We start from the raw sequence: 27,826 nt of genomic DNA on the forward strand, positions 1-27,826 counted from the left end.
AGCCAAGAGCAAGCAGCAAAAACATCATAGCGCATTCCTGGGTAGTCCTCAGCTGCCAGCATCTGATTAAAACCATATCTCTCGCTGTGAGTGGCTAACTAATCTGAAGGCGAGAGTACAACTGAATATTTAACCGGGCCCCCGGTCCCAGCCAGGCTACCGGCTGCAGTCGTCGGATCATGCACGGAGCGGCACGGATCTAGCCTGTAAGTAGCTTTGCGGACGGGGCTCGGCTTCTGCAAAGCCTACGGGGGGAAGGGGTTGTCACCGGCGGAAGGGGGGTGCTTTTCTCCCGAGGACGTGACAGTCGGTGCCTGTGGTGGGGCTGCGGCGGGTGGTGGGGGCTAACAAAGATGGGGCGCCGGGGGAGGGGGTGCTCCCGCCGCGGCTGGGCCGGGGCGCAGCCTGGCTCGGCTGCTGGCATCTCCCCGCAGCCCTAGGCAAAAGGCGCCGGTGGGGCTGCGCTTCGCCGCCGAAAGCCGGAGAGGTGGCGGCGCCGGCAGCGCTTGGGGCGGCCCCGGCCCCGCAGAGGGGTCTCGGCCGCGCCGCGGGGAGGTGGGGGGAGCTGGGCGCTGCCCGAGCCGGGCTGCGAGGAGCGCGTCCCGGCTGAGGCGGGGTGGAAGCTGCCTGCCTCCTGCTTCGGGCTCTGGCAGGGCCGGCGGCCTGAGGAAGCTTGGGCGCAAAGAAAATAAACGTGCATTTTCATTTTTGTGTGTGGAGAGGAGGGAAAAGTACATAAACACTACATTTCACATAAATGACAGATACGAAAGAATCTCTCTATTAGCAGCGAGGAGGAAGAGTTCAGGATGCTGTGAAGCAGGGTGGGGTTTTGGTTTTGGATGGAGCATCCTTGCTGGGCACCCTTCTGCCTGCTGGTGAATCTCAGGATGCTACTTGTGTCTGTAGTAAATGGGTATAGTTAGAGATGTCCAGGATTAATTGGAATGAGTCTTGTACCTTGTCAGAGAAACTGACTTCTCAGCTGGTGAGACTTAGTCTAATGATATCATATGATGACACTTATGTTGGGGTAGTGCCTATGCTCTGAGCAGTAAGATAAATGCAGGTGTTGCCAATACAGCTGGACTTCTCTGTAGCAGAGCTTCTACCCCTTAGATAAGCTGAGGCTGGTTACTTGAGCACTTACTAGGGAAGCATGCAAATTCACTGGTAAGGTAGAATTAACTTTTTTTTTTTGGGGGGGGGGGATGGGTGGTGAGGAATTGTTTTTATCTCCTCTTAATGAAGGTAGTTTGCCTTAAAATGCTACATTTTTGCCTCAGAAGTCTTCTGTAACTTCCATAAGCAAGGCTGCCTAAAATTGACCAAATCTGAGAGCATGTGGGCTTAGATTTGTCTAATGTGTGCTAAGGAATGGGTCTAAGTATGCTTAGGGATGGGAACACCTGTGTAGATAGGCAAAAGAGATGTGGATTCAATTAGAGAAAAGTAATTATGAAGTTATGTATTCTAGCTGAAGATGTACCAGGCACTGGAAAACATGTCCTTGTGTCAGATAGTGACCTGTTAGGTAGTTATAATGCTAGCAGGTCTTCAAATCAACTTCCATTAGGACCTTCCAGGAGGTGGGTAAGGCAGTAGGTGGCTAACTGGAGAGGTGAATCAGAATCCAAAGAAAATCTCTTTTGGCTGAGAAGGGGATTGTCTGAGGGAGTCACCCACAATGCCTGTTCAAAGAATTGCTGCAGTTGCATCCCACACAATGGTTCTTGAGGCATAATCAGGTTTCCAAAATTCTCTGAATGGTCTGAGGATGTGGCCCAGTCTAAAGCAGAAACTTCTATTAATAGTAACTCACTAGCGTTTACATTTGGAGGAGGAGAACCAAGTGGTAGAATTGGTAAGGAAGATGTGAGTGCTAAGTGAATGTCAGGTGAATGATCAGAACAGAAGCTTAACCAGCAAACCTCATGACTTGGAGTACAGGAAGGCTCAGAGTAAAGTGGAGTGAATGCCAGGTGCTCCAAGTCTTAAATGAAGAGATGGTTCTGCTGAGGGGAATCTAACAGGGTCTTGTGTGCTTGTCACTGTAGAAAGGAGACTGGGAGAATGATGAGCACTACTTTGATAGTCCTGTGACTTATGATACTTCTTATCTTGAAGTGCTCTTACTTCAAACAAAGCTATTGGCTGAGCACCAGAGGTTGCTCTATCAGTTAGAAGGGTGGGCCAAATGCCAAAAATCTGGCTTCAGTTTTCTTTTGTGAAGGTAGAGATGGTTATCCATTCTAACATGTGCCTTCTGCTACATTTCTAAGTATCTCTATACATCTGCAGTACACAACCCACTTTCTCATTGAGAAGAGTATTACTTGTCAAAATGCCTGCACAACCCTATTATTGGCACTGTAGACCAGTAGCTGCTATGGATATTCTTCTTGCTTAAGGCCTTTATGTCACAAGCAGATATGGAAAGAAGCACTCTAAACAGGTGAATATAATATATGCAAAGGGTGGCAAAAAGAGCTCCTAGATTTTTGTCTCTGTGGGAAAGCAAATAACTTCACTTAGTGTCAAGGAAGGGGGAATCAAGCGCTTGTGTCTGGACAGGATGTTTAGGAAAAAAGCCATAGCTTGAGATATGAAGTAAATGGAAGTGCATAATATGCTGTAGTCATTAAGTATTGTTGCCAAAACTACAGATTTCTCTCTTATTGATGCTCTTCTCTCCTGGTGAACTTCACACTGCTAGGACATCTGTAGGACCTGCTGGGTTAACCCAGTTCTTGGGAATGTTTGTGATCTTTATTCAGCAAAGCTAGCAATATGTGAGCACTACAGAAGCATGAATTTGCTTGGACAATGAAGCAATAAATTCCACATCCAGAGAAAGCCAGCTTGTTCTGGAAACAGTACTGATGGTGCAGATCCTGCTTGCTGGCTAGATTCTGTCAAAAGAAATTATGAAGACGTAGCATGAAGGTAACTTGTAATCTGCAAGGATTTTGGAGAAAAACCTATACCTTGCATATAGACTAAGGGATCATTAGTAGAATCAAGACTCTACCTCCTGTGGAGGGGAGGAGGAATGCTAAGAGGTCTTAACGAGCTTCCGCTGTTAAACACAACCAAGTGTAAGCCACTACTCCTCTACCTCAGCATGGACTCCACAGAAATACAACTTGTGGTTGCGTTAGAAGGATCAAATAGAATAAGGTGTCTAAGTACCATAACTGACAAAACAAACTGACTTTAGAAACCTGGTTTTGAGGCTGTATCTGGGTTCAAGGGTCTCAGGGTTATAAAGAAGCTGGATGAAGCATAGTGGAAGGCCTAGTCAATAAATAAGTGGTACCAGTTTCAACAGGATTAGCTTGTTTATGCAAGTGGGGCAGCTGAGTGCTGAACAAAGCATCTGCTCCCATCTAACTGTTGTCAGCCCTGATTGATGGGGGCATAGACCATTCCAGTTTCCTCCCTTCTGAAAGGAGAATGAGCCTTGCATATGCTATGGAGTGCTTGAGGATGCAGTGTCTCAGCTGAAATGGCCTGCAGACCTTTACTCCCAACTATCTGTGGGATTTTTGTTTTTTAAAAGCTGCTAATAAAGCTTCATAGCTGATGCATGTCACCTTAAATCTCAAAGCTCAGGCATTATGGGGCCAGTTAAGTACAAACTATTGGCCTTGGAGCTGAATTCCCTGCTGCTCTGTCAGTTCGTGTTGCATCCTTAAGCAACAAGAGAAGTGAAATACTTGATGAGGATTATCTCTTGAATAGAACAAGCAGGTCTGAGAGACAGGGTAATACCTTGGCAGTCAGGAGGCTTCATGACAATGTCAACTAGGAATTGGCTCCTCCAGCAAAATGTACTCAACTCAATGCTGATATGTCACACAACAGCAAGTCTCCTCCTGTGAGAACTCTCATACACCTGACCTGTCACCTATGGATGAGACTTTCTTCCTAGGAAGGGACAAGACAAGTTAGGAACATTAAGGATGTAGTGTAAATATTGCAACCTGTGTTTCTACCTCACAGACATCTTCTGTGCTCTCTCAGAACAGGATTATTTGTGCTTTAAGGGAGGGCACAAAGGTCACTGTATGAGTAAGAACTAGTTTTCTAGTAGGCTGAATAGCAGATCTACTGCAAACAGCTGCTAGCCTGGCTGATGGAAGGTAAACTCTAGAGCAGAATGGAAGGCTGACACTTGTCCTTGCATACTTCTGATGGATAGGAGATGGAAAATTAGAGAGAAGCTGTCATGATTACTTTAGAGTCTGGATTTAGGAGCAATAATGTAAACTTCCTCTAATGTACATAACAAACATGTAACTACAGTTACCAATAGGGAGACTTACTGCAGAATAGTCATCTGTGAAACTTGACTAGCTGTTCAGTACAACAGCTACTGAAGGAGCTGCAGTAGAGCCTGAAAAGCCTCGTTAATCCTTTTTTACCTCTGGTAAAGATCTTTCTGTACCACCTTTTTAGATTTGTGTCTTGTTTAGTTATTCATTGCCTTTCTTGCTGTACATACAAGGGAGAGCTGGGGCCCTTGGTAATGACTAATCTTGAAGGCAAGAGTAGCCCTTGTATTAAGCAGTATGCTTCATAATACCTAACTGAGGACTGAAACTGCTGTAGAAGAACCTGCCCTCATAAGGTGCAAACAGAATTGTCATCAAGTCTTCTAACAACATATCACGAATGTAACTTGCATGTTACAAGAGGCAGTATGGAGTGACTTTTGTGACAACAGTTTATGTGATGAGAGGCACGGCAGCTGGGGGCTGGATGGAGGGTTCTTCAAATACTGCTGAAATGAATGTCTAAGGGCAGGGTTTTGGCTGCTCGTTGGATCATCAGGCTGGGTAAGCGAACTGCAGTACTTGACACTGTGGCCATGACTACATGGTTTTAGGTTGGGTGAATGCAAGAATAATACAGCAAAATCCTGTTGCTCATACATATACCTTTATGAACAGGTAGAGAATACTTATAGTTCAGCATAGGCTATGCAGAACATATGCAATCTCTCTAGTATAGCTTGCACACACCCAAACTGTAAAGAGGGATAACTCTGCCAGCACTGGACAGTTAACAGCATGCAGCTGAAATAACCTATGATAACAGCTTCAATATGTGTCAAGTTCCTGCACTGAGGAAGGGGGTGAAAAGCATGGTTATTGGCAAGAGTTTTTTGATATACTAACTAGCAAAAAGATCAGAAACAAGCCTTCTAGGCAGGAGGGAGTTAGGAGTACAGTTGGAAATGAAGTTTTGAGCTGTTGTCTAATTCAAACTAGTTTGCATCTGAGTAAACACTAGCTGCCTTGATTAACAACTGCTTTGTTTCCAGGTTGTTTGGTATATCCAGTGAGTGTCAGCAAGTAGCATTGACAGAAGACTGAGTGGTATGCACTGCAGGTGCGTGTCACGAGATTCCTCATCCTGTGAGTAGGCAGGTAATGCTTTCCTGAGCAATAGCTAGAACAGACAGCTCTGGCTCAGGAGCCACTGATTTGTGAGGCTTCAGCACTGGAAATTGGAGACAGTGGTATAGAGGAGTGGCCCCTTAGCAAGCTGCAAAGTGTGCTGTCTTTCTGGAAGACTGATACGAAGAAACTTCTTGTGGATTATCTAAGTATATAATCTAGTAACAAGCCTGTGTTACCAACTGAATAGCTCTCTATCAAGAAAGAGCATACTGGGAAATCTATCAATCTCTTTCTAAAAGAAGAATCTGGAGTTCAGATGCTGATATTGCTGGTACTAAGAGTGAAGGGGTTTCTTAGTCTAAAAAATGAACTAAAAGGTTGGAATGCTAAATGCACAACAGAAGTTGAAAAGGCTGCTACCAAGACTTGTTGCAAAATGCCACATTATTCCTGGAACAACTCATAATTTGAGATGGACTAGCTAGGTGTCTGGACACTACCTTTGGACACTGAAGTTCCTGGCTGAAGAATAATTCTATCAAACAGACTATGGCAGTGCTTGAGATGAAGTCTTCAGGGAACCAGATAGCACTAGCTCATGAAAAGCATTTCAGTTTCTTCCTTTAAAGTAAGCAGAGGACAGTAGTTCCTAATTTATATCTTTCCAAATTGTTAGTCTTGTTTAAACCGGTCATGACTTCTCCTGAGCCCTCTGTTCTAATATTCCTGCAACAGCTGTATTTATTCCCATGACAAGTGCATGAAAAATCCAAAATAGAGCTACTATGGTAGCTGGGTTGAGAAGTAATTAATTATCTCATCAGAAATTATGAGCTCAAAAGCATAGTATAATGGCAAAAAGTACTGGTCCAATTGCACCACTTGAACTGAGCGACCTGTCCAGTTCCAGCTGTTAACTTAGTGATGGTCACTTAGCTGTGATTCCAGTGATGCAAGTGTGCAGAAAACACTTTCAGGAACACAGTTTGAATTTCTATGTTCTTGCTAAAAATCAAACAGCTCAGAGGAGACTGATGCACCGATATGATGAGAACAAACTGTTCTGTTCAACCAATGAAAGAGCAGTTGGCAAATTGACTGAAATGGTAAGATGTCTGGGTAGTTTCACAGGTGTGATGCTGCACCAGCAAGGGTACATGCCAACATCTGTAGCTGACATGACTAATTAGAATACTAAGATCTTTATCTACTTTGCAGTCGGTACTGGGGGGAGGGAGCAGCATGAAGGATGTGTCCCTTGTCACGCTTCTCTCCCACTAAGTAGATGAATTTCATCTTTCCCTGGTTCTCATTACTGGTTGTGTATGATCAAGACAGTTGGACTATGTACCGTATCCTGCAATATATAAGTACAGTTGTAGCTTATTTCAAAAGGTTAATCCTCTTGGCAGAGGAAGTCCTTAGGCTGAAAACACTGGTCTTGGTTTCCCTGCTATCAGGGAATCGCAGGAGAAACTGAGTGGTGGAAGCATCACTAATTTAGATGTTGCTGACTGAGGGAATGATAGATAGCTTCGCTTGTCAGGCAAGGAAGGTCACCATCCTTTTCAGTTGTCTCTTACAAGACTAACCACACGGTCTTGGATTAGACTCAGCAGTATAAGAGCCTGTATTCAGTCATCTTTCTGGCAAGTGATGCTGCTCTTGCATTCCAGACATGGCATAAACTGGAGGGGAACAGTTCCCAAGCTGTCTATGAACTCTTTCCACCACTTGTCTTAAGCAGGTACTTGTTATGTGTAAGTGTGAACAATACATATCGGGTATAATTTACCTGTAGGTAAGGCTAGTATCTTTCATGTATAGTAATCACTGGCTATGCTAGTTCCTAACAGACTAATTTGATTGTTTTAATAGAGGAAACAAACTAATGGTAGTGCTTGCATCAGAACAAGCAGCTGGAATTTTTCATCTAAATCATAGTAATTTTGTGTCATGTTACAGAAGGTTTAGTCAACTTGAACTCTTAGACACTGTCAGATGCTAGAGCAATGGGTGTTCTAGTAATGAAACAAAACACTTAAGATGATATTTTATTTGACTCCTAAGCATGAATGACCCTGTTTAAAAGGCAAAAGTCTGAATAGCACATTCATGTTTCTGATTTATTAATGCATGCCTAGTACTTGTCAAGGCTCCTTGGGGCACTACCATTGCAGCAAGAACTAGGCAGAGAATGTGATAGTCGGTTATGCACATAGGGATTTGTTAGATGCAGATGTTAGTCAGTCATACAGGGGCTCACACAAATGCCCCCCTGAATTATACTTCTAATGTGGGTAGAATGCTGCTAGTCAAGCTGGTCCATTATTAGTAAATGTATCTGGCTTTGCAGCTTTGATTCTTGCTAGTCATTGTATGTATTGCTGTTTAGCCTTTAGTCCATTTCCTCAGCCTGCAAAACTGAAGTTGTGATTTCACTGAAATGGACAGCTTGTTTACTAGCCTTCTGAAAACAGCTCTTCTGTCAAGAACTTGATGCCTAGAGATATTTCTAAGGATTGTGCAGGTCCTGATACAACCTTCTAACCAGAAGAACTTAACTAACTCTTCAAGAAGGCAGGGGGAGGGAACAACCTGCCTTGGAAGCATGTTCAGCACTTGAACTATTGCTGTGCTTCTGCTTACTACTTCATCCGAACAGGCTATATTGCACTTGGCAGTAAAAGCTTCTCTTGTCCTCTCCTGGCCTCTCAGATTCTAATTTGAGGTTAATATTTACATGTAATAACTCTTTAGGCTGAATCATGTACTGGTAGTATCAAGGGACAAAGAAAGAGCACAGGCTGTGAAAAGGACAAAGTATTAAACTAAACATCTGCTCAGCAGTCTATCTGCCTTGCCTCTGACTTTCAGTGTCCCTAAACTCTTCTCAGACAAACCTTCATCAACATTGAAGCAATTATCTTTGTCTGCGGAGGGGGAAAAGCCTGTCTGTTGAGTGAGGATTATTGTCCAGTCTCTAAATCCTATGACAGACTACAGCTATAATGAAGATTCTCAATCTGCTGTGCACAGGACAAATATAATCATTAAGGGTAGCTACCACATTGCCACCCCTTGCTTAAATAAGGGATAATTGTGAAAACATCTCTTAAGGGAAACTAAATGTTGCTCAACAAAATTGTTTGGCATGTGCTTCAAGTTGTGCTAAGAAACAGGTATTTCAAGGATGACTTGTCACTACCAACAGCTCTCCTTGCAGGGAGTTCAGAGAAGACTCCAAGAGCACAGTATGCCCAAAGTCTTAGACTGACTTTCCCACGGTAGTTGTGTGGAAGCTAAGTACAATGCTTGAATGGAGAGTTGCCCAACTTGAGACAGTAGGTAGCAGCTCATACTTCGAGGCCTGTGTGTTGAGCGCCTGAAATGCCTTTTCCTGAGGAGTGATCAGTGCTTGCTGTTCACAGGATGGTCCTTATAGGAAAGGAGGAAGATACTATTAGTGGTCTCTTAACATGCCCTTTCTGGAGTAAATTGTGGGTGAGCAAAATGTGGTGCATATCTACTGATACAGGCAAGAGTTTAGGGCACTTCTCCCAGGGTAGCAACATCCATAAATCTCTAGTCTAAGACTTTTGAAATAGTGCCTTTAGCACAGTAGTTAAAATGGGCCATAGAATTGCATAGTGAGTAAGTAAGCTGTGTGATAGCAATGGACTTATCTAGATGGAGAAGATTCAAAAGGATCACTTAACAGTCTGCTGACATAGTTGCTGTGGGAATGAGCTTGTTCTTCACTATGCCAGTATAACTGAAGGGATGACTGTCCTTGCATAAAAGCACATGCATCTCTAACCCTGCCGTGCTGCTGGCTGGCTCTTTTCAGATGAACTCAGAATTCAAGTGTAATACAACAGTTCTAGTCTCTTGTTGCCTTACTCCTGCAGTGTGAGTAAGGAAATACTGAGACTGAGTAGTGACAAAGGAAGCCTCCGAGCAAGAGCAAGAACTACAAGCTTCATTTTAGTTGCTTGCATGTAGAGCACACCAGCATTTTCCACTAAGGTAAAGCAATTTTAAGTGTGACAAAGACCTTGCACAGGTTTAACTTGGGTGTAAAGCATAGAATCCAAATTTAGTTGTGGCTGAGACTGCCATACCCCAAGCAGACTAGATTACTGGTAGCTCAAACTACATAATGTTGTTCCTCACCCCTGTGAAACTTTAAGGTAAAGCCTGAGGCAATTTTGTGCTAGTCTTGTGGCTTAACTAAGATGTCAAGAAGTAAATTTAAAATATGAATGTGTATTAAGGCAGCCTTTGTCTATCCTTGCATTCTTGGTTTCACTAATTCTCTTGCTCCAGAGATGATTCTTAAAGATATTGAGTTCTCCAAAGGCATGATAAATAACTGTCATGTACTGTGAACTCTCACCAGGTGAGATGAGCTGTGCCAGACCTCAGATAGGAGAGAATGTCCTGTAAACTGGCCAGAAAGCCCTCACTAATCTTCTCAAATTGCATTGCTAACACTGAGAATGAGCTTTTCCACAGTAAGGCGGGGGTATTTGCAAGGGTTCAGCCAGACTTGTGTGTATCCCTGTCCATCTTCCTCCACCTTGGGTTTTTGTGCTGTCTGGCTCTATGCAAATAAGTGATCTGGCTTCCATAGGATGGAGGCAGATGGCAATAATGGAGGGATGACTAGAGTTTAAAGATGGAGATGCCTGTCTGGATTTCTACCACTTTACAGTTGCCAAAGTGAGGTCTTGCGTGTGCATATTTGCTCCTCCCTAGGTTATTTTCTTGTTATTGCCTCTTACCTTTACTTCAGAGTGAGATACTTACTGTGGTTGTATAACACCAGAGCTGGGTGTAGCTCTACCAAGTAAGCTGAGGAAGCAGGATCACTGACAGGCAGGACTCAGTGCCTCGAGGTTGCTATTTCTTCTTTCCAGCATGGAGCTGGGCAGAATGTCCTAAAGCTATGACTCAGCTCCTAGAGAGTGTGTCTTAGCTCTGTTCTTCTCCAGGCCTTTTCCTTCTGTTCTCTAAACAGTAACCTTCCAGATGGGGGTGGGTGGGTAACTAATGATTCAACCTTAACTCTGTCTTTCCTTCCTCTCTATTTCTGAAGGACTTGATAAATCTAGGGAGAGGCTCATTATGCTGAAGTCTAAAGACTCTCCACCCAAAATTATACCATTAGGCAAGCTAGTCTAGTTTTAGAGTAGAATTCAGTTGGCTTCATTTTACCTGCTTAATGTATGGTGTTCAATGGGCACACTTCTTTTTAGCACTGGTGCAAGTATCCTGCAAAATCCCTGTTGGTTGTAAAAATTCCCTCTTGCTCCTTTATCAGAATGGGCACACAAGCCGCTCTTCCACTGATAACATTTCCTGAATAACCATGGCTTGCTATACCAACTCTTCCTCTAACATCTATTTCTACTCAGAACCGCTTGAAATTTTCACAGCAACATCTTTGTTCCCTTGCATCAAATGTTCCCTAGCTGTGGCCAGATAAGTTGCTTACAGAGGGGAACAGGTATAGCTGCCAGAGATCTTTCCCATATGAGCACTTTTATCTCGGATTTACTTGAGCAACACTAAATGCAATTCACAAACCATCTGGTAAGCAGCTAGATCTAACTTTGCTTATATTAACAGCTCGTTCCCTAAAGGCCTCCCTCCTGGCTAAATGGAAATGGAGGCCTTCAGGGTGGAATTCTCTCTTAAAGACCTAGGAATTTATGTTCTTCCTAGGTTAAGAATTAGTTAAGCCTTGACATCCATTACTGTTAGTGGCAAGCTGGATGAGTCAGTCTGTAGCTATTGACTTAGTAATGAATTGAGGGAAGAGGGGAAGGCAGGAGTGAGAGCAAAACCATGAAAGTAATTTCCAAGCAGTAGATAAAGCATTAGCTGAAACTAATGCAAATGAGGAATTAGAAGCAAACAAGCTTCTAATGCTAGAGGATATGCAATGCTTTAGCACTTGTATCTAGGTACATAGTATGTCTCAAATGGTGTGCTGGATAAAAGGAGTGGCTTAGTCTGTGGCCACTTGCCTGGATATAGGGAAAATTACTAGTAGAGGGTAGCCCAGCTACTTAATCATCTAAACAATCTCTTGGCTTCATTTGTCACCATAAAATTCAAGGGACTAACTGAAGCCACTGCAATACCCCAGACAGAAGATTCATAGAACAGTTTCTGTAGCAGATGTGAATGTCCAGTTCTTTCTGGCTGGGTATAGATGAACTTCAGAACTCCATAAAGACAATATGAGTCCCTCTGGTAAGTGCGAATCAATGCTTCAGCTATGTAAGAGCAAAACATGGTGACTGCAGATAATTTTTCTTAACACATCTTGTATTGGGAGGCAAAAGGGTCTCATGGCATAGAGTTAAGTCATACTAGTCTGTAGTTTCTGTTAACTTGCAGGTTTGTTTGGGTTTTTTTATGAAAAAAAAACCCCTAAGGTTACTTGATTACTCTAAGACAAGGGAGTGGGGCTTTGGTTTTGGGTTTTGTGGTTTTTTCCTGGAACAATCTGTCTGCAGCCTAAGGAATTTATTTGCTTTTACCTGTTGTGTGCTATAACCTCAGACTTCCACTAGTTACAGAAACATGAATAAGATCTAGTGGCTTCTTCTAGTGGGTGTTCTGGTGTCATCTTCATGGGTGTTTGGAACAGATCCTAGCAAATGTTTCTTGCGTTCTTTCCTGTCCTGCTACAGAGATGCAGCTGGCAGTGCTGGAGGAGAATAGAGCAAAATATCTGAGGTTCTATAAATAGCTTTAAAGGGTAAAAAGCTAAAGGTTGACAGATTAAAACAGGGTGATGCAAGTACAGCCTGTGGATGTAGGTCAGTGTGATCTACTGATTAGGTGTTACTGAGGTGAGGGTTCATAACCTAGTGGCCATAACTTCATGCTCTCTGTAGCCTGAGACGAACAGACAGTGAATCAGATTTCCTGTATGATCACTACTAAAACTTTCACGCATTAGTGGGCTTCATTGTTCAGCAGAACAAAACTGGACTAACAGGTCTAATAAGTATTTCTTCTTCAAGGTAAAATACTATGTCTGCCTACTAATTGTTATTTGGATTTTTAAAAACTACAGCAAGCATAGCTGACCACCATCTCATCATGTCTACTGAAGCTGAAACTACTACTATCAACAGCCAGCCTGAGCAACAGGCTCCACCAAAAGCACAACCTTCGAAGAAGGAAAAAAAGAAAGGTAAGAAGTGCTTACCTCTTGAACACATCCTCTAGTCAGCGTCCTTAATATTTTGCACTTGCCCAAAACTAAGATCACTCTCACAGCATAGTTAAAATAACTCCAAGGTTTCAAGCTGACTGGAAGAGTGAGTAAATAAGCTAGTAAAATAAATCTAACCAGAAAGTAGGCTTTTAGCTTGAAAGGTTTTTTTCTAGCTTTAAGTTCTAAAGCTCTTAGTTCCACTTGTTAAATGGCTCATTTGCTGAGCCTGACAAGTCACCAAAAGCCCAGAGAACTGAAAACCTCCTGAGGAGATGACCAGACCCAGGACCATCCAGGTAGCTGTCAGTCTGAACCTGAACTCACTTCCTCCCCTTCCTCCAGAGAGGGAGTGATGTGCTGGACACAGATACAGATTCTGGTCCAGAGAAGCTAGAAAACTCATTTAATGAGAATTAATGAGAATTACTGTAGATCAGATAATACATTTTTTGATAGATTAGGTCATGTAAATATAATTATCTCATACAGAAATACACACCTAGGTACATACTTGGAGTTTGTTGAGCATGCAGAGAAGAAAATCAAGCAGTTCTGAGAAGTAGTGGGAACAGCAGAAATAGCAAATATAGTTAAAATCCCAAGTGATTACAGGGACGGGGGTACCATGACTTATTGTAGAAATGATGGTGCTAATAGAAAGTTATAGCACAGGAATTAGGAGATTCTTGCACACCAAGAAGAGATCTAACTACACTAGAACTAGGTGTAGTAGTAAGCCATCTGAAAGGCTTACTAAACATCCTGTAGGGCCATGAAAAGTACCATTTCTGCTTGGTGTTTTTGCTTAGCACTTATATCTACTTGGCTGTTGCCTAAAAATATTTCAGTCTTTTATGGGGCAAACAATTGTTCTGAAGTCCCCAAATATTAGGCACTGGGCTCCACTCCTTGAACTCAGGCCAGATTCTGCAAGAGCACTGTGACCTTAAAGGAGTAACTATCTTGCAGTGCACACAGTACTGGAAGGACTAGGGATTATTAGTCAGCTATTCTCAAGGGACAGTTTTAATATATACTAATATAGTATTTTTTTTTTAAAGATCTCAAAGCCAGAACATAGATGTTTCTTTCTTAAAAAAAAAAAAAAAAAGATGACCACTTTTCTGTCTCCAGGGCCAGAAAAAACAGATGAATCTCTCTTGGCCAGATTCAAAGGTGATGGTGTAAGATACAAAGCTAAACTGATTGGCATTGATGATGTCTCAGAGGCAAGAGGAGACAAAATGAGTCAGGATTCAATGATGAAACTGAAGGTAAGGGCTTGAGATGGCATGTAAGGAACAACTTCTGGGTAGACTTCAGAAAGCAGATCAAATGGTCACTTTGGCACAACTTCAAATATGGCTTAATGATAATACAGTAATAACAGCATCCTCCTAGATGGATGCTACTTCTAAAACTGTAACCCCTTGCTCAAAGAACAGTGTTTCTCTAATAGCTTGGGAACGCTCCTTGTAGGCATCCAGTATGGATGCTAATAGTATGAACTTGATCACAAATAGTGAGCTTGGGTTTTGGCTGGGGAGGGGGGAACTTTGTGCAATTCAACACTGAACTCAAAGCACAAGTTGGCATCCTGTGGCAATAGTGACAGCAAGAGATATAGATAAGCCAAAGAATAAATGAGACCCTGCAGCAACAAAGATGATTACTTCTGGAGTGCAGAACACTCATACAGCTTCCATCATGCCAGGAAAGCTGGTAAAGATGCTGCTACTGCAGCAGTTTTGTGAACTAAGATAGGAAGTTTTAAAGCTCCAAAACCTTTAAAGAGGAAACACAATCTAGTTCTGAGGTATCACTTCAAACTTAGTAAAGGATATGTTGCAAGAGGAATGCTGCTTTAGCTGTTCAGTTGCGTAGGAATAACTAGATTAGTACTAGTACAGTCACAGACATGGGCTCATGAGGAATGTAAGGAAACAAATTAAAGCTCAATCTAACAGAAGTCTCATCAATACTTTGATATTTATCCTCTTCAGGGAATGGCAGTGGCAGCCCGTTCCCAGGGTCAACACAAACAGAAGATCTGGGTGAACATCTCCCTCTCTGGTATCAAGATAATAGATGAGAAAACTGGGGTAAGATATGACTTATTCTCTTTATGTGAGTCTTAACACAAATGAGGCACTTGGAAGTTAGACCAATCTGAACTAGATTCCTTAACAGCATTGTGCCCCCCTTCCACATATAAAAATTGGCTTGTGAAATGGGTTGTAATGCTGAAGCCACCTGCCAGAAAGATAGCTACATCCTATTCTGGTTAGTCAAAGACTGGTAAATCTGAGTCTTGAACTGAAGTTTTCTAAGAGTCTCAAACATTCTAATTACAGAGAAGAGCAGCTATTATGTCTCCAGCAATTTAAACCAGTAGTTATTTTTTTTTTCCCAATTCTAGGTCATAGAGCATGAGCATCCAGTAAACAAAATCTCCTTTATTGCTCGGGATGTAACAGACAATCGTGCCTTTGGCTATATTTGTGGTGGAGAAGGCCAGCACCAATTTTTTGCCATAAAAACAGCACAACAGGTATGGATCAGACACCCTTTTCAACTTGCTATGAGTCATGCTATTGTATAAACACTTAGCATGTGATAAGGGTGTAGTTTTTGCTGATAGCTCTGTGAGATATAGGGGAATACCAGCACAGATGGATAGGCTCTTCTCCAAGAGGAGGGCTGTAGGAATTGATTGTGTCACAGTGGCCTTTATCTTGCCCAGCTTTTCTGTAGTCCAGGATAAAAACACTCGAGTAGCCTTGCTTACTATGATTAACTTTACTTAACATGTCCATGCACCATGGAAGATATTAGTGAGATGAATGGAGTCATTATCATGGGCTTTCCTGTACAGTGGCCTGTTACTGTCAGTGAGAATGATAATTCTTGAGTCAAATAGCCAGAGCGTCACTCAGAGTTAACAGGAATAATGTTAGAACTCCATAAGTCTAGTTCTCATGATGCTTTGTCCTGTGCAGCAGTGAAAACAGACTTACTCAATTGCAAGAGTGTTTCTGGAGCCAGTGAATGGCAGGTCTGGTTCTCCTAGAGTTACTTCTGGGAGGAATTCTGATCCTTCTGTGATAGGTTTTCCCCTTGCAGAAATCCTGTGTGCAGGGTTTGTCTCTCCGAAGGGAATCTGTACATAAGCAGTATTGTAAACAAGCTACTTGGAATGACTGCTGAGTGTTATGCAGCTTTCTAAATGACCTGAACTTAAGTTAGATATTTATCATTTATTAGCTTGTAGTTATAATGTCTTTATAATAGTCACTATAATGACTTGATGAGCCAAAGTCAAGCTAGTAATTCAAAGCGAGTAATTTCTTTGCACATCCCTGCCTGCTCTCCTGGAGAACTGTTGGCAGCTTCAGACGCACTACAGGTGGGACTGAGGGGCTCCTTGTTTGAGCATGTTACTACTTTAGTAAAAGCTGTAACACCCTCTCCTAAGCCTGTTTTATTAGTTTATCAGAGTCCTGTGTTGTGCTGGTTTCACTGGAATTGTAGATTAAGTACAAAAGCCTTCTGTGTGTGCTCTGGAGTGGAGTCTGTTCTCAGAGCTTTTCACCGTGGGGTGCTGCTTGACAGCCTATAAGCTTAGCCAAGCTGTAGACAGCACTTGACTTGCTGCTAGTTGTTTTTGACACAGACTTGTCTAGCTGAGAAGTAAGGACTTTTGCAGCTCTAAACTGCTGCAGCTGTACTGTTTGTTAAAGTTGATAACTCTTGAAATGGCTTTTCCTGCAATTGCATGTCTAAAACCCTTGATTAGGAGAGGATGATGCTCAGATGTAAACAGTGAGATCTGTTCAACACATTCTCTGTTTGAGCCAAAGGTAGTGGCTGAACAGGGGGACTTGTCCTACTCTAGACACAGACACAGCTACTATATGCCTCAAGCAAAAGTTCCAAATCAGTATAGCTGAACCTGCCACCATCTCAGCAACCACTCAAAACATTCTGGTTGATGGGTGTGCAGAGAATGCAGTGCCTTTCTAATTCACACTAAATTTCCATCCTGGTAAAGATACCACTTAAAGCTAGTGTCTGCTCTACAAATTTGAGGTGATGATAATCTTCTCTTATGCTTGCCTTGCTGATTTACTGTTTGCATCCTGTTTAAAGTAAATGTCATCTTAGCTGTAGAAGCTTTCTCCAGGTTGGAGTTGGTAGAAAACAGATGTGTGCAAAATGTTTTCCTCTCATGAAACTACCAGAGAGCTTGGATAAACTTTGCACTTTTGAGCAAATGTGATTAGGACTTGCCATGCACTTACAAAATCTTGTGCTACAAGCTGTTTAGCAAAAACATAGCAGGCTTAGCACAAATACAGCCACTTTCCCTCTGGAGTTAACAACAGTTCTAAGCTGGTTGTAACCCATTACCCTTGGATTCTGTGTAAGCTCTCTTGTGTAGAGACTAGGCAGTCCTTTAAACTCTTGCTTTTCCTGTTATCTCAACCTGTTGCACCATTTAGGAAAGTTTGGCTTGCTGCTCCCTGGACTTCTACTGAAGCAAGCTATGAAGTAGTACCTGGCCTAAAATCTACATTCTTTTTCAGGCTGAGCCTCTAGTTGTTGATCTTAAGGACCTCTTCCAACTAATATATAATATGAAGAAGAAGGAAGAAGAAGACAAGAAAAAGGCGAGTAAAATTACAGAAACTGCATTAGTCTGCATAGAAATAAAGCTTGCGTGGCAAGCTTTGGCTTGGCTTTTGGGCTCTTATAAGACTTGACACTGAGGTCTGTCTAAATCCAGGATCACTTGAAGCTATCGGTTGGTAGTTGTACCAGCAGTTTGATTACCTCCTAGATCTGGTAAGCTCTCCAAAGTGAGAGGCTTTGGATATTCTACATGATGCCTAGGTACTAAAAGCCTTCTCTTCTTCTTTAGAGTGAAGAAACAAGTAAGACTGAGGTAAGTCACTCCAACTCAGCCTCACTTGATTAGGTATGCTGCTGCCACACAATCAGCTTTGACTTCCTGACACTGTCAGCATTATAGAGGCAATGTCAGAAGCCCAATTATATTGAAATGGGAGTAAAAGGGGCCTACAGAACTAATACTGAGTAGTGATCTCTCTCATACTTCCTCTTTCCATCACTTGCTCTTTGAAGGCTGCAAGTCCCTTGCTTAAGGCAAGCTTTGATATTCCAATTATTGCTGACACTGTTATCCATCTATTACAGAATGGTAGCGAAGCACTACCTGCTGATCAAGCTGACAAAATGAAACTGGTAGGTTAAATTTTAGAATTTTATGCTGATGCTGTTAAGGAGTTCATAACTGACTGCTCCACATTGTGTGGGAAATGCAGAATTTATAGATGTGTTTACAGTAGATCTGCATAATGCTTGATTCCTGCTCTTGCAAGAACTCTAACAGATACCAATTCTTTCAATATTTCTGGCTTCAAGGGAGTTGACCAGATGGACTTGTTTGGGGATATGTCAACACCTCCAGATATGAGCAGTCCCACAGTAAGTAGAATCTAGCTTAGCTGTCTTAGCTCTCGCTTTGAGAGCAAACTTAGTCCTAGTAATAAGATCTGGTTTTACTTTGTTAGTCCTGGTTTCTGGTTTCACTGAGACATCTGTCTAGCTATCATCAGTGTACCAGTGTCTTAGGGCTATAATAGTATCTACTTACTAGTAGCTAATGTCATTCTTATCCAGCAGAGTTCACTTGAGACTGCGTGACAGAGATGATCCTGTATTGTTAGTCATAGAATCATATAACGGGTTTGAGTTGGAAAGGGCCTTAAAGATCATCTAGTTCCAACCCCCCTGCCATGGGAAGGGACACCTTCCCCTAGATCAGGTTGCTCAAAGCTCTATCCAACTTGGCCTTGAACACTTCAAGGGAGGGGGCATCCACAACTTCTTTGGGTGACCTCTTCCAGTGCCTCACCACCCTCATAGTAAAGAATTTCTTCCTAATACCTAATCTAAATCTACCATCTTTCAGTTTAAAACTATAACCCCTTGTCCTATCACTATGGGGAGTCCCTCCCCATCTTTCCTATAGGCCCCCTTTATGTACTGGAAGGCTGCTACAAGGTCTCCCTGGCGCCTTCTCTTTATGCTAAATAACCCCAATTCTCTCAGCCTGTCCTCATAGGAGAGGTGCTCCAGCCCCCTCTAGATCATCTTTGTGGCCTGCCTCTGGACCTGCTTAAGCAGGCCCATGTCTTTCTTATGCTGGGGGCCCCAGAGCTGAACACAGTACTCCAGGTAGGGTCTCACGAGAGCAGAGTAGAGGCGGAGAATCACCTCCCTTGACTTGCTGGCCATATTTCTTTTAATGCAGCCCAGGATGCGGTTGGCTTTCTGGGCTGTGAGCACATATTGCTGGCTCATACTCAGTTTTCCATCCACCAGTTACCCCCAGCTGCTTATCCACAGGGCTGCTTTCAATCCACTCATCACCCAGCCTGTGTCCATGTTTGGGATTGCCCTCACCCAGTTGCAGGACCTTTCACTTGGCCTTGTTGAACTTCATGAAGTTTGCATGGGTCCACCTCTCTAGTTAAATGTCCTAGAAATATGTACTAGCAATACATGCCTCTGCTGCTGTAAGACTTATTACAGAAACTCTGCTAAAGACCTTTAAAGCTGAAGCTCATTTTATGGACAAGTGAATCCTTAAGTAAGTCCCTCAGAATGGACTCCTGGCCATTCTAGATAAGTAGCCACAGCTCAAGATGTGGCCTAACTCCACAGAAGTGTGCATACACCTTGTCATAGCTCAGTATGACCCCTGAAATCCTACCGGTTTATTCTGGCACTGTAAGCCACCATCAGCCACAATACAATTGGTGCTATCAGTCTAGCTAGTGACCAAATCCTACCCTTCCACTACCTGCTTGGTGGAGAAGATGGCATGTTAACATCTTCCACTGGCAAATAGCTCTCTAATCTTACTCCAAAGCTGAGACTGCAACTTGAAGTCGCACTAAGGCAGTGTGATTTCACAACTTGTCAAAATAAATGACTAGAACTCAACAGGGTTCTTGACTCGAGTGAAAGTCTAGGTGTAATTAGTGCTTAATGACTTTACAGTCTCTAGGCTGTATAACAAGCATCTGATATTTAACCAAAGGATCTTAAATGCTTTTAACATTGAGTTTCTGAAACTAAGTAGCTGTGATTTGACCACAGCCAGCAATTTATAAGATGAAGCTTTAGTGCAACTTCACTGTGACATTGCATACTTATAATGTATTGGATACTAGGATTTCTCCTTTTGCAGCTGTTTTCCTTGAGCATGTGTACTATGCAGCAAGTCCTACATAAAACTAACTTTATTTTTCTTTCTGAACAAATAGGAAGCTAAAGAGATTCTGTTAGTGGATCTAAATTCTGAAATTGAGACCAAACAGACTTTTACAAAAGAGGATCTCTTCTTGAATGGCATCACAACCTCTCTTCCACAACCAAAGCCACAGCCACCCTTCTTGCCTGAGACTTCTTTCTCTACCAATCTCAGCTTCTTTCCTACACCTAATCCAGACCCTTTCAGTGATGATCCTTTCTCACAGCCAGACCAATCTGCACTGCCTTCATTTGATTCTCTCAAATCTGCTGATCAGAAGAAGGAAAGTCTGAGTACCTTGACATCGGTGGGTAATGGTGCTTCAAATGGTGATATTGACTACTTTGGTAAACAGTTTGACCAGATTTCTAATAGAACTGGCAAACGAGAAGCACTAACAAGCCAGTGGCCACCTGAGAGTAAGTCGCCTGCAGCAAGAACTCCAAATGGGGTACCAGAGAGAGAACAGAATGGCTTTCTTAAAACCCCGTCAAACCTGTTTGTGGAAGGTCCTTCCAAAGGAGTATCTCTGCAGAATGGAGTAAAACTGGATTCTGAAAGCACTATCCCGTTCATGTCACATGAGTCTATAACAATTAGCCCACCACCACAAAGTACCAAGCCAGGAAGAGGAAGGAGGTCTGTCAAGGTGAACAATGTTCAAGTAATTAATGGTGATATGCATGCTCTTACTTAGAGAAGTTGGTGAAGGAAGCTTTTCTTTCTTCATACTGGCTAAACAGCTTCACAACACATGTACTTCTCTTCTACCTGCCATGCTTACTCTAACCTCTCTGCAGCTATGGTACATTCTAACATTCATGAATGCTTCATAGTAGCTATAGTCACTAAATTATATACTTTTTTCCTTAATGCTGCCATACTTCTGTAAAGGTCTGGTAAGTATGCTGCTATGTATATTGACACTTGATATAATGCCAGAACCTGTTATGATAGCTGTATGCCCATCAGCCTGTGGTTTCGTAACAATGAGGTACTAGTAGTAGTTTGCAGAAACCTATGTAGTTTCTCAGTACCTGCCATCTGAGGGTAATCTCAATGACTTGCCTGATTAGGCACAGGGTGGCTCTGGGTCAGCTGCATTTGTCTTGCACTCAAATCATGCAAAACTCTGTTGCTGACTTTGCCACAACTGCAGGGGTCACTGCAGACTGAGTAGGAATGTTTAGGGGGTGGGGGGCAAAGGGCTCATTATGATAATAAATAATTCAGTCACTTTATCTAAGCCTTATTCTTCTGCTATTGACTTGTGACTACTATATATTATACCTACTTAACGCCATGCATTTCAGTAAATGGTAAAGTTTGAAACTCTTATACTTGGTCTCTGAAGGATACATCAAAGCTCCCTGCTCTGCTCTAGCTGAAATAAAAGCTTGTAGCTCTGTACTAGGGAGTCTTGATCATGCTAGCATGTGTTCTGCTATGCCATCTCACAAAGCTTTTTTTCTTTTTAGACTGCATCGAGTGACTTATTTAGCTCAGACTTCTTTGTGCCGATTACAGAGAGCCTTAGCTTGACCTCAGTGGCACAGACAGGACCTGTGCCAACTAGTCCACTGGACCTCTTCAAAACAAGTCCTACCACAGCACCTCCATTGGCTGGTCTAGGTTAGTTCACAAAGTGAAGGTCTTGCTTCAGTCTAAGATATCTGCTAACACCAAAACGGGGGTTCTAGTTTTCCTTTCCACTACACCTCATGTGTAGTGCCATGCCCTTTAATCCATGTGCTGTCTGCCCTAAACTATTAAGTTCTGCATCCTTAACTGGAACAGGGTTTTTTGCTTAAACTTTGACAGCAGATTGCTGCTTCAGGTAAACAAGGTTCACGCACAACTTGGGAGGCTAGGGTAACACTGCTGCAGAGCCTTAATAATCACTTACACAGAAGTAACTATATGGCAAATGCATCTATCACCTTTTGTGCTAGGACTAGATATGTTCCTCGTTCTGTTATATCAACCTCAATTCTGTTCTTTCAGGACTGAAATGGAACAAAGTAAAAAATGTTAAACTCCTTCTTCCCTCCCCCCTAAATGACTTGATTATTAAGTGTAAATCAGATTCTTGCAGGCAGCACATGAAAAATATTTTGCTGGTACCCTCAGTGGAATTGATACACTCCTGCTTGAGATCTTCAGATCACTGAAGTGCTGTGTAACAACAATCTTCCCCTCCCAGGTGGCTTGCCAGTAACTTCATCACCGTGGAGTGCACAGACACCAGTCTTTCCTGGGTCTGTGATGCCTGCTCAGCCTACAGGATTTACTCAACCACTTGCCTTTGGTACTCAAGCAGTGCCAAGCTGGAACCAGCCTGCATCTTTTGGCCCAGCAGCCCCTCAGTCCTCTGGTCTCTGGGCACAGGCAGCACAAGTTCCATCTAGTTCATGGGCGCAGCCATCCAGTGCTGTAAATCCCTTCCAGAGTAGTGTGTTCCCATCTTCAACACTACCTGCTCAGACGCCATCTGTACTGCCCTCCATGTCAACAGCAACTAGCCCACCTCTGCCACCACCTAGAACTGCACCTCAGAAGGAGCTATCCAAGAAAGAGAGTGATGCTTTTATTGCTCTGGATCCACTTGGTGATAAAGAGATGAAGGATATCAAGGAAATGTTCAAAGAATTCCAGCTGACAAAGCCACCTGCAGTACCAGCAAGGAGAGGAGAGCAGCAAAGCCTTTCAGGTGCTTCTGGAGCTTTCAGCAATTACCTTAGTAGTAAAGTAGGCATTCCTCAAGATAGTACAGATCATGATGACATGGAAGCTAGCAAGCTGTCTGCCAAAATGACTGGTAAAATCATTTTTTTTCTTCTGCTTGGATAGCTGCTGAGGGTTTGGGATGGCTAATCACTAGTCTTTTCTGATACAACTGAAAATTTGACTTAATGGTTACTTGAAACAGAGGGTTGAAGGACTGTCTCCCCTAATAATATTAGAGAATTGATCAATGTCAGTGGCCAAACACTGACACCTAGTGCCTAAACTATTTGACTAGAGTGAGGTAAACTAGGTTTGTACAATGTTAGAAGTCCCATCTAGCTTAAGTATAGTGAGGGACAAGCAGGAGATAAAATTGTGAGCATTCAAAGCAACTTCTGTGTGGGTTTTTTGTGTATCTAATAAGGTGAGCTTTGGTGCTGCTATACAGGCAGAGCTGAGTACTTGTTAAAGCTGTTAAGTGATAATAGTAGTATGTCTCTTTTCCTTAGAACTACCAAAGCCTGTTCCCCGACAAAGTGTGCTGCCAGCTGATGGTCTGTTTGAAAGTCAAGCTAAAACAGACCTTTTCAGTGCCTCATCTGTAAGTAGTAAAAAAAAAACCCACCCCCAAAAAAACCAAATCTTTCTTTCTCCTTAACAACAGGGGTGCCTCTGTTTGACCACTGGCTTAGTTCTGGCTTAGAGGCTATGGAGCAAAACTTCTTGCGTGTCTGAAGCTAATATTTAATCTAACAGAGGGGGCATTTGTTGCAAGAAGGCTAACAAGTATGATTCCATTTGGCTTGGGTCCATAACCAGTTCCCCAAGCTGCAAGCCCTAGCAGGAAATTCTTCAGTAGTGGGAGCTTCTACAAAAGACTGTAAAATAACGTAACTGCAGAAGTCTTCCACTTCAGTTATATTTACCTCTCTCTGGAGTAGACTGAGCAGTGTGGACTGTGCAGCTTTCCTGCTGAACAAATGGGAGGCTCCCATGTTCAATACCCCCTGGGGGAGGAAGTGGCTTAACCACATCACTCCATTTGGGACACAGCACTTGAAGCCCTTGGTGGAAGCTCTGGATCGATTCCAGAATGCTGACTTAACACATCTAGCATTTGGCTAAAACAGGCCTCATCATGACTACACTGGCTCAGCTCCAAATGAGTGTTCAGTAAGCACCCATGGCTTTTCTGAAAGTACCTTGCCTCAGACTAGAATACCTGCTAACACTGCTTTAGAGCTCTTTTCTGTTGTTAAAGCAGTACAATTAATGTGTATTTAACAGGGTCTCTGCAGTATTCTTTCCAGAAGGTGTTTGGAACAGGAGCTAGCTGAAACAGCCATGTAGAGTAAACCTGGTGAAACCTGGAAATCCACTAACAGCCTATGATCTCTCTTTCCGTAGAAGGAATCTCAGAAACCACCTTCTGGTCCTTTTGGTGATCCTTTTGGCAACCCATTTGCATAGATCAGGTAAGTCTTCCACTAATAAGACATTCTCTGAAATTGATTCAGAAAACCTGGTAAAGAGCTGGCTAAAAACTACACTAGCTTAACTCTAATGCTCCTCTGAAGTATGGCACACAGTCCCTAGAAGAACACTTCTGCTAGAGTACCTCTACTCAGACTTGTACATAGATGCATTCTGGCTAAGCCTAGCCAGCTTCACTTTCTTAGAAATAAAGATTTTATTCTTCCATGGACTTAAGTCTCAAGGCCACAATAGATCTAGATTTCCTTTCCTTGAGGAAAGTTAATGAGTAAATATGTGCTGCAAAACTCGGAGGGGCTGCCTAAATTCCTTCAGATATCTCTTTGGGAGAGTTTTAGCACACAGTGCCCCATGCAGCTTTCTGAAGTTTAATCCCCTAAATAATTGTGGGTTTGTCCTCTGGTGAATTGCAATTAAAACAGAATAAGGGCTGTTATGAGAGCTTGTGTCACTAGAAACTAATATAACTCAAACTTTCGTACCACTGACTAGAGAACATGAGCTGTCAAATCAGCAAATCTATTCCTCTGCCACATCTCTAAGTCTTCCCCTGAAATACTGTCTGGCTTCTAACAGAAGATGAGTGTTGCTATTTATGGCTTCAGTTTTGTTCTCAGTGGCTTTAAGCTAGTTTAAGCAATAAAACTATAACTTATAGCCATCCTAACCCTAAGTCCTTTTCATCATACTAGGCATAACCAGAAAAGGACAAATGGAATAACTGGACCTCTTCTCAACATGATTTTTCTACTTGTTTCACTCTGCTGTCTGCCACTCTTGCTGCCGTTCCATGATGTCTATAATCTAAAACATATCCAGGTGGATTGAAACACGAACCCTCAAAGAACATGCTGTGAAGATGATAATTCAGGGCAAAGCAAATGGAGAGTTGGACTCATGCTGGAGACCCAAATTCAAATTGGTGGATGTTAACTTTACTTTAGTTCTTTGCAATCTTCCATAGAAGAGCTTAGCAACACTAAGTTATGCGTCTTGTGAACAGGGTCACCACAATTCCTCTTTCTGTAGCACTTACTGTCCTAAAATATAGGAACTGAATGTACCTGGGGAAGAAGTATTGCTTTCACATAAGGGAATTGAATTAGTAGCTAAAACTCCACACCTTAAGCAACTAGGTCATTGCCTGTTATCACAACAGCAGCCAGTTGTAAAGTTAAGTGGACACTACTCAGTTCTAATTGGTGACTGGACATATGACTTAGTCTCTGAGCCACAAAGATGTAAACTGTATGGTAGAGGAAAAAAATTCCAATACATGTTTATTTAACTAATGGTAAAAGTATCATTCTGCCATAAATGTGTAATAAAGGGACTAACTGTGGGGTCTGTAATAGAACTTCTGGGGTCCTGAGTACTAGAGATCTACACTGTAGGGTCAGAAGCTGAAACACTTCTTGCAGAACATTGAGGTAGTCATGGACACTAACTGTTGTCTTGGTGCTAATACGGCTTTTTCAGGGACGGAAATCTACTTTTTTATTAAGGTGGCTTGGCAGACAAATGGAACAAGCAGATAGGCTTCTTGCATATATCTCAGTGAATGTCCTTGATGTTGCTCAGTTTGAGTTGTCACATGGTGTAGTGTGGCATGCTTCCAGTATGTTAGAAAGCAAAAAGACAATCATGGCTTCACTCCATGTCTAGATTCCTTGTGAACAGATGCACCACCTCTGTGCCATTAATGTGAGGTAGTCCTCCATCTCTTGAAAACTGTGCCTTTTCTAAAGTACCTCTTTACTAACAGTCAGTTATAACCAACTGATTTAGAGATCTGTAACAGCTACATTCTTGGCCAGTGGTGATGGCTGATGTGTCAGAGGTTTTTCTGTTAATGCTAAGTATAAACTTGAAATAGTATTGTTAAATCAAATGCCTAAGCAGTTGCTGAACTGGAGAGCTAAGAAAGTCAACTTGAATACAGCCTTAGTACCCAATTCAGCCAGTCATGCAATTAGTCTTGTATATAAACCTCTCTTGCACTTTCTGTAATGCAAAAAAAAAGCTATGAATTTAAGTATTTGTCTCAAACTGGAAATGTAGAAACTTATGGATGTTACACTGTTATATAAAACTGTAGTATCTCAAGTAATGTTACCTAATGACATTAAAAAGAAGCAACTCTTCATACCAAATGAACATCAGTGTGGCTGTTGATTCTGTCCTCCATAATTCAATCTTGTGGTCTAGTTGACACTAGGAGTTCAGAGCCTGCTAAGAATGTTTCTCACAGGTTCTTACTATAGCTGTCTGATAGCAAGGTCTTATGTCTTTCTGTAGCTTCCTGCATGTTCAACAAATGCTGTCCCACAGTAAAAAATAAAATCCCCAGCTTAGCAAGCTGTCACTAGAAGCTTGTCCCATTAGCTGCTTAGCCTGAGTTTGCTACTACTAAAGTTGCTTTCTTGCTCCCTTCTCCAGGACCATGGAAGCTGGGTACTTAAATTGCATTGCATTCAGAAGTTTCATTAATTCAACTTGTCCATTCCAGCTTTGCAGGAGGTGGGATGCTGGGAAAACTAAATTAGAATATTTAGTTCATGTTCAGAACAAACTTTACAACTCCTTTAATGTAGATGGCTAAAAAGAATAAATCCATTAGAAAGTTACTGTTTCAGACTAGTCTTTAGTACTGGAGACAGACCTGTAACTGTCAGCCTGATTTATCACTGAATAAATAGAGGGGTGCTTGCTTGCTTACTTTTAGTACCATTTGATTGATATGGTTAAGGGGTTGAAAACAACTCATTGAAAAGGAGCTGGTATCCAGCTTGAAATATAGGTCTTATGGTGCTTCACAGAGCATCACTGGGGTTTTTTGACTTTTTTTTTCTGCATGGCAACATGTAATTTAGTACTCGGATACCATTAGAACTAAAAAAACAGTTGGCTGTTTCGGTGCTTGAGTGAAGGAATATGTTTACCAGCATTTGAGTTAAGCATTTAAATGACCATTTGCTGACCAAGCTAAAATTAACAGTCCTACTATGCTGGAGTTTTGAAATAGCTGTCAGGATGATCACTAAGAGCTGGTTAGCAGGACCTCTTAGAAGCTGGCCAAACGCTCGTGCTTGCTGGTCTGCTAGCTTAGTTTAAATAGCTGTTTACTCTGATTTAGTCTGTCTTAAAGAACCATGAACTGTAGTGGTGTATATAGCATCAATTGAAGCAGGTATGATGAAACAATACAATATTACAAGTGTCTGTCTTGCATTCTTGCTAAACAAATAAGTTTAGTGCAACTGGACGCATCAAGCTGGACTGAGGCTGCATCAGATTTAGGTTCCTCTAAACAAAATTATCTCAAATCAAGGATTGAATAGAGAAAAAAAAATTGTCTGCCCTATTCTGCACCCTCCCTTCTCCCTGCCGCAAAAAGTGAGGAACAGAAAAAATTAAAAGTACATTTTTTTACTTACCCATGGTAATTTGGAATATCCTTATACTAGATGATTATTTTAAGCTTGCATCCAGATACTTAATTATTCATTGCTAAACAGCAGGTTATTTATGACTTACTTTTGTCTTGTGACTGTGTCCAACACATGATGTCTTAAATCTGGATTACAGCAAACTATTGAATAGGAATGCCCTTCT

General features: G+C 42.2%; 1 protein-coding gene across 3 annotated transcripts; it reads left to right on the forward strand.

Moving 5' to 3' along the window:
- DAB2 (DAB adaptor protein 2) lies at window positions 1-26,368 on the forward strand. 3 transcript variants are annotated; one of them, XM_075138449.1, is made up of 15 exons: window positions 1-206; window positions 12,505-12,624; window positions 13,783-13,922; window positions 14,652-14,750; window positions 15,068-15,199; window positions 17,235-17,318; window positions 17,570-17,593; window positions 17,866-17,913; window positions 18,094-18,156; window positions 20,004-20,639; window positions 21,469-21,622; window positions 22,194-22,700; window positions 23,227-23,318; window positions 24,125-24,192; window positions 24,904-26,368. In XM_075138449.1, exons 2-14 carry the CDS (start codon window positions 12,531-12,533, stop codon window positions 24,185-24,187), a joined length of 2,136 nt encoding a protein of 711 aa, XP_074994550.1. In that variant the 5' UTR covers window positions 1-206; window positions 12,505-12,530; the 3' UTR covers window positions 24,188-24,192; window positions 24,904-26,368. The 3 variants fall into 3 exon arrangements, with proteins under 3 accessions (XP_074994550.1, XP_074994549.1, XP_074994548.1); XM_075138448.1 differs by having other exon boundaries at window positions 16-206; window positions 22,194-22,808; XM_075138447.1 differs by having other exon boundaries at window positions 81-206; window positions 12,452-12,624; window positions 22,194-22,808.
- Window positions 26,369-27,826: the final 1,458 nt, after the last annotated feature.

This window comes from Calonectris borealis, chromosome Z, assembly GCF_964195595.1.
Source record: "Calonectris borealis chromosome Z, bCalBor7.hap1.2, whole genome shotgun sequence".
Classification (NCBI taxonomy): Eukaryota; Metazoa; Chordata; class Aves; order Procellariiformes; family Procellariidae; genus Calonectris; species Calonectris borealis.

What these genes read in the sequence shown, in the direction of transcription:
- DAB2 (XM_075138448.1), top strand. Translation starts at nt 12,531, where the DNA reads ATGTCTACTGAAGCTGAAACTACTACTATCAACAGCCAGCCTGAGCAA. An exon ending in GAAGAAGGAAAAAAAGAAAG is followed by an intron (nt 12,625 to 13,782) that starts GTAAGAAGTGCT and finishes TTCTGTCTCCAG; the next exon opens with GGCCAGAAAAAACAGATGAA. An exon ending in ACCTTTTCAGTGCCTCATCT is followed by an intron (nt 23,319 to 24,124) that starts GTAAGTAGTAAA and finishes CTCTTTCCGTAG; the next exon opens with AAGGAATCTCAGAAACCACC.